This window comes from Cicer arietinum, chromosome 4, assembly GCF_000331145.2.
Source record: "Cicer arietinum cultivar CDC Frontier isolate Library 1 chromosome 4, Cicar.CDCFrontier_v2.0, whole genome shotgun sequence".
NCBI classification, from domain to species: domain Eukaryota; kingdom Viridiplantae; phylum Streptophyta; class Magnoliopsida; order Fabales; family Fabaceae; genus Cicer; species Cicer arietinum.
In genome coordinates, this window is record NC_021163.2 from 8282638 (window position 1) to 8289891 (window position 7254).

Consider the following 7254-nt stretch of genomic DNA (forward strand, 5'->3'; position numbering starts at 1 on the left):
CGATGGGCCCTTATCTTGGGTAATAGGTCAGTTGGTCATTAATCAAAGTCTTCAGTTCACTGAAAGGCTTTGAATGGTTCACCTCTGTTTGTTGATTCTTGAATATCCAACACTCACTTCTGCAATAAATCATGACATATCTTAGCTGATGCCAACTCAGAGTTGGAATATATTTCCCCTTCATAGAAGTTTATTGATCCTTTTTCTCTTATGATCTAATTGTTGGGTTAAGCATGATTTCTTGTTCCAAATACTCATTCTGATCACAGTGTGTGTCACATACTGCTATGATATTGCAGGAGTTGCAAAGGCAAGTATTGTATCCAATCCCAGTCCAGATTGTGTCCCACCAATATCCGAGCATGATCAGGGGACTCCTGCAGCGCTACAGGTTGGCAATACTGGAAAGTTACCAGTTGAGCATTTTGACCCGCAAATGTATGTCTTGGATCATTTTTTTATTCTTTTGAAAACACATAGCTTCTTACATTCTTGGAATTTCTTAGATGCATAATTAGAACAGTAATTACAATGCTAAAATGTCGCTGAAATGAAGTCCCCCAAGCAAAATTAATTCCATCGTGGTATACTTTTTTTATGTAATAATTCACTGGCATATTATTATAATATAAAACTGTTCACCTGATTGATCAATGATGACTTGATTGTCAAATGAAGATATCTTCAGTTTGAGCACTAGCATAATCTTGGAATTAATACAATAATTTATAAAGCCCTCGAATATAGGAGGTTGTCATAATGTACATTTGGGAACTTACTGTATGTGGCTGACTGAGAGTTGATTTGGGTTTTGTTAAATTTTAAACTCAAGGGCATGTCAATTAGAAGGTCTCTTAACAAAGCATGGGCTTTACTTTTTCCCACTATTTATAAATTCAATATTTCTATATTTCCAGGTCAAATATGGTTGATGTCATTACAAATTACAAAAACATTTGACTTTTATAGCATTTAGTCTTTTAGATATTGAGGGAGGAAAAGGAATGCTCAGAATATTAAAATTATATAGATATATGATTTTAAAGATATGTTGGACGTTATTACTGATGGAAAGTGCTAATCCTTATATATAGTGATCCTAGGCTCTTAATCCTAATTAAATAACGGTTCAAATATTGATATATCCGAACAGGTATAAAATATTTTTTCATATGATACCAAGATGAGTATAACTCTTGCTTTAAAAGTACAATGATAACTTGATGGACACAGATTTGACATAGTTCTTTTCAAATCATTTCAGTGTAGCCCAGTTGAAGAAGCGACAGTTTTACCATTCTCACAAATCCCAGGTAAAGAGTGACCACCATTTGTTTTCAAGCACTTTGATTTTCTTTGCATGTCAATAGAAATTGTCTTGAAAAAACTATGAACTGAGCTGCATTGAGAGGCCTAAACTCAATTCTTATAAAAAATGGGTGAAAGTTATTTGATTCGCATAACATTGGTTGCAATCATATTTTTGATATTCTTTTCTCATTTTTTTCTACCTTTTGCTTAAAGCCAATGTCACTTGAAGAAGTTCTATCAAATTATGATAGTGAGGATGAAGTGGATGATGAAGTTGCAAACTTTGAAGAGCGAAGGGTATGTACAGTTATGTGTGCTCTTCTGTTTTGATTTTCTACAGTTCTATTTCCTCTAATTGTATCTCTTATTAAACAAAAAAACTCTTGCAAAGCTTTATAAAAATCACTTCCCGGCAAGAGCTTAAGAGTGATATATTGGTTTACCTTTTTGAACGCTTATCATTGACTGCGAGGTTCAACAATTGGGATTTTTTAACTACATTTTACTATAAACTGTGGAGATACAAAGAGTTTAGGGAGGAAAACAATTGAAAGTTGAAGAGATGTGAAACAAATAATTTTTGATAGTTATCTAAATTATGAGCTTAATACTCATTATGTGTTTAATGACTATACACTATAAGTGTAAAAATGTTTTGCATAATCATCCAATTATATCTTACCATGATGTCACTTTATTATGTTATTACTTCATAAAACAGATCTCAAAGCATTGACACTATACTTCAAACTTTATTATGTTATTACTTCAAACTCTAAAATTAGGACAGTAGTAATACTTCATGACCCTATACCTTTGTTTATTTATAATTAATTTATGCGAGGTTGTGTCTTAAAGCATTGACACATATGTTTATTTATTACTAATCTTATTTTTGCCTATCAGCAATTTGCCTATGGCTTCACTTGCATATTCTATCTTGTTTTTTTTTTTTTTTTTTTTTTTTTTTTTCCAAAAAAGTATTCTATCCTTTTTTTTAACCTCATTACCTAAAGAATTTGTCAGTTTATGTGTTGGCATTCAATACCATTCATTGTATATGTCAAACACTCATTTAGTTCAACTTTCACGTTTGCACTGTTACACTCAGGACTCTTTACTTCCTATTTTTTATTTTTTACTTTTTTTTCCCATCATATCCTAGCATTTTGTTTCTCACTGGGATTTTGGGCACATGAGTCAGAACATGCAAACATAGTTGTCCTAAATTATTACTTTGAAAATCATATGCTATTTACTTAATCCTATGCTTTAAGCTTTTACGTAATGGTTGGTTAACTAATTACTAAATCAACAATGTCTCATTATTTAACGTTAAGTTATTTTGTTCAACAGGTTTACATCTTGCACACTATAATTTGTTGGTTTAACGAAGTTTTTGAGCTTATTATGGGAGCCTACTTTGTTATTCTTATCTTGAAAATGAAAGTTATCACTGATTTATACTATAGGATGTCAACTTGGTTTTAGGTTGAGACTGGGGTTAGATTGTGATGTCTGGGTTGGGACTGTGATGTCTTTTATACTTTTTACAATTATTCATGCTTGTTTCTTGAAGAAGCATTGATACACACTGATACCTTGCAGAAGCTTGATCTTCTCCGTGTGAGCAAACACGAGAAGCAATTCATGTTCATGTGGAATTCATTTATTCGAAAGCAACGGTAAGTTCTTTTCGTTTTGGCCCAAGTCATTCACTACTTGTTGCATGTTCCTTTTTTTTTTTTTTTTTTTTTTTTTCTTGCCATTACTAACATGTATTTTATATTGAATGCACCTTTAAGCTTTAGAAAGGTGATATGCTTGTCCTTTCTAAATTTTACTTTTTAGTTTGATTTATTTTCTTCTTGTGGCAGCGTGCGGGTGGATGCTCACATTCGTTGGGCATGTAAGGCTTTCTCAATATTACATGGCAGTGAGCTTGTTAAGTCCCGTAAATTATCTTGGTAACTCACATATCTCTTGTGTTAGAGTGCTACCATTTAGAAATTTATACCTTGTTTTCATCGTTGTGTAACGGATTTTATTTATTTATTTATTTATTAATATTGGTTTTTGCATTGACTGAAGAAACATAAAAGTCGAAATTTTTTAAAGGGACTAAAAACAAAGTTTTCAAATTTTATCGGGATTAATAACACATTTAACCTCAATTTTTATCAAGATGGTTTGTTTGTCAAAATTCAATATTTTATGCTATTGTAGCACTTTTTGTGGCTTCACTATTACACTTAAATTTTTGGATATGTAAGTATCTGCAAATTTTTGGCAGGCATTGGACACTTTTCAGGCTCAAATTATGTAATCTGGGTCTTATAGATGCAAAGATCATGAATGATTGCGGTATGATTCTCGAACAATTTGAGAAGCAGAAATCAGATCCTAAGATCCCAATAGCTAATGTAAACTCCCTTCTTTTATCTCCCCTTCGAAATAGAAGAAAAAGATGACACAGAAAAGGACTTCTTTACAAGTGCAAATTGCCCTAGTCTCGTGAAAGTTTCCTGGATGTCAATTTAACTCTTGTTGTACTATTATTATCTGGAGTTGTGCCATGAGGTTTACCAAGCGATAAAAGTTTCATTCTACATCGCTTTTTCTGCGGCATGGAGCTGAAAGAAATTCTTAAGCAAACCAGAGTTATATGTTTTTGATCCGCTTCTGTTGATGTTTTAAATTTCGACTTTACATACTTTCTGTTGACACCAAATTACATGGAAACTGGATTGCCAGTAGTTCTGAAGGGATCTGCATGAACTGCGATTCCTTATCCAAACAGAGGTCATATTTAATGAATTGTGTTAACAATCATTTTTGGGTATAGAATAGAATAAAACTTTTTTATTTTTGAGATTGATTGTGTACAACTTCGATAAAATGATAGACACAATACTCATCTGGGTTGTGTTTTGAATAGATGAATTATAATTTTTTTTCTTATGAGTTTTGTTTATTTCATTATTATGCATATATCTACCATTATCCTATACTCTCTTTTGTGGTCATTGTGCGTACTCGTTGGCCCTTCTCTCATTGTTGCTGCAACATGTCAGTAACTATTGTCACCACTAGTTATTTGACATCCTTCCCCACTATAACATGATTGTTGTCTAGCTCTCCATCCCACAGCCATTGCACTTGACCCTGTGTGGGAATAATTCATCTCAATTGATAGAAATTTATGGCCTAATCTACGTCAGGTCTAAGTTAGAGTAGAGTAGACTTATTTTTAAAACAGATAATCTAAGGCTTTTAAAAAAGTTATTTAATTAAAAATGTTATATTATAAACTATATAAAAAGAGAAATCTGTCACTTACCTTTTCAAAGTACATGAATTTTTATTTTTTTTTCCACCTACTAATTAATAGTCAAAATTTTCAAAAAAATTTAAGAGTTTTGAAAATTTAGATGAATGTGAAACTTTTGAAATGTATTTTGTCTAAAAGTATAAAACAAATTTGAAAATTTAAATAAATATGAAATTTTCGAAACGTAATTTTTTTAAATATTTTAAAAAATTCTAAAACTTTAGATGAATGTAAAACTTTTGAAAAGTAATTTTTTAAAAAAATTTAAAAAATTATCAAAACTTTAGATGAATATGAAACTATCCAAATATAATTTTTTTAAAAGTTTTAAATAATTTTGAAACAGTGAATAAAAAAAAATAATTATTTGACGTGTTTTAAGAGAATGAGAAGTAAAGATGAGATGTATGTTGGGTGATAGATTATGTTCGGAATAGATAACTATATTCCACATAATTTTTTTTTATTTTTTATTTTATATGTTTTTGTACTTTAGTTCACGTGTACACATAATTAATATCTCTGCTTTTAATTTTTTTTGAAGTACTTTATTTTGTTATTATTTTTTGGTGAATAGTTTATTTTTATTTTCTATTTTATTTTTTAAATTAATGTTTCTTTTTTGCTGATATTTTTTAAAAAATATATTTATTTGAATAACAAATATATCTATATTTATTTATATCTAAAGGAAATTATATTTTGATGTAATAATTTTTCTTTAAATTTTATTTTTTAATTAAAATATTTTGTTATGTTAATTTTTCAGTGTAATAATTTTAAAAAAAATATTACATCAAAGTAAGACATTTCTTTTATTAATTTTCTTCTATTGAAGATAATTCTACTCAAAATACGTCAGAAATTAAATATTAAATATAAATGTATTATAATGTGGAGTTTTAGCCACTTCCACTATACTCAACATTTATTACAATATAATTTTTTTTTAAAGATATATATATTTTTAAAATCTAATAAATTATTTTTAAAAAATTAATCAGCAAATAAATAACATTTTGACTAAAATAAGAATTAAATGACAAAAATGGATATAAAATTAAAATAACGTCAATAGTAAGTCTAGACAAATAATTTCCAAAGAAAATGAAGAATAAATATAGAATGTTTAATTGATATCTACTGTTAGTAAAAATTTTACGCTAACAATTAATCTCAAATAGCTGATTGAGTAATTGTTAAATGATAACGATTGTAGATATTTGGCGAGAGTATAAAACAAATAATTATTATTTAGTGTTAATATAAAATTAAGACATAAAATGCATAACTCAAATATTTAAATAAACTCATATTTTTACCTGTAACAATATTAAATTAATCAAATAAAGAATAAAAATATGGATTTATTAGAAAATTTGAATTATGAATTTGATAAAATTTACATTACATTGAAGATGATAATTAATTTTATGAGTTTTGTTTAAAAAAAATTTATGAGTTTTTTTGAATTTTTGCAAAAAAAGTAATAATATTATTGATATTTTAAGACATAAAAGATCAAATTATTACTTAAAATTAAATAAAATACTAAATTAAAAGAAAATAAACTGAAATATTACTTAAAATTAATTTAAAAATCATGGAAATAATTATGCCTAAAATTAATGATCTATTTTCTCAAAAACAAAATACCATTCACTAAAAATAGAAATAAAATAAAGTGATTCAAAAAAATTAAATAAAAAGGGGGAAGAAAAGATTATGTGTGCATGTGAACCAGTGCACAGAGAAATAAGGAGTGACAAGTGTGGTGCTTTTTAGATTGTTGTATGCAATGAACTATTGAAGGGTGGAAATTCAGCCAACGCAACCTATATTTCCCGCGTAAAGGTACATAATACGTTTCCGTACTCTTTGGTTCTTCTATGATTGTTGCTGCAACATGTGAGTGTCACTGTTGTCGCCATTATTTCACATCCTTTCCCTCTCCACCCCACAGCCGTTGTACTTACGGTGTACGAGAATACTTTAGATTGGCCCACATAAGTGCGGTCTAAGAGGCATTTATTTATTTATTTGTCACCTCTACCTGCCACTTTCAATTTTTTTATTTATAACTTTCTCATCTCTACATATTCAAAAATTTAGCAATTACCTTTTTATAACTTTTGAAAAATTCTGTTAATTATTAAACTTTTAAAATAATAAGTGATTTAATTTTTAAAAAAATTTAAATGAATTTGATTTTTGTTTTGAATTTCTTTTTAAAAAAATACAAAACTTTTCAGATATAATTTTTATAAAATTTGAAATTGTCTAAATCTTAATAATTTAAATTTTTGACTATATGGAGATTGAGGATTAGAAAATATAAAATAATATTTTCACGCGAGTTAAAAATAGATGTGTGTGAGATTTCTCCCGCATAAAACGTATATTAATATGATCAATTTATTTAAATAAATATAAATAATATTTTTATTATAATTATAATTAATATATTAATTATATATTAAATTTTAGTTATTTATATTAAATATTAACTTTTTAATAACTATAGAAAATTAATATTCTTTAATTTAATATTTTATATAAAAATAAAGTGGAATGTCATATATTATAAAATATCATATTAAATATAAAAATCA

At 27.6% G+C, this 7254-nt stretch overlaps 1 protein-coding gene across 3 annotated transcripts in view; it reads left to right on the forward strand.

Annotated features, from left to right (window-relative positions):
- The window catches only part of LOC101511538 (polycomb group protein EMBRYONIC FLOWER 2-like), a 20448-nt gene extending 16176 nt beyond the window's left edge, over window positions 1-4272 (forward strand). For all 3 annotated transcript variants that reach the window (XM_027333995.2, XM_004496027.4, XM_073367842.1), the window contains 6 exons: window positions 300-438; window positions 1265-1313; window positions 1525-1608; window positions 2920-2996; window positions 3189-3278; window positions 3605-4272. In XM_027333995.2, the coding sequence (XP_027189796.1) occupies window positions 300-438; window positions 1265-1313; window positions 1525-1608; window positions 2920-2996; window positions 3189-3278; window positions 3605-3782 (617 nt within the window). In that variant the 3' untranslated portion in view covers window positions 3783-4272. The remainder of the gene's footprint in view (window positions 1-299; window positions 439-1264; window positions 1314-1524; window positions 1609-2919; window positions 2997-3188; window positions 3279-3604) is intronic.
- The last annotated feature ends 2982 nt before the right edge of the window (window positions 4273-7254 follow it).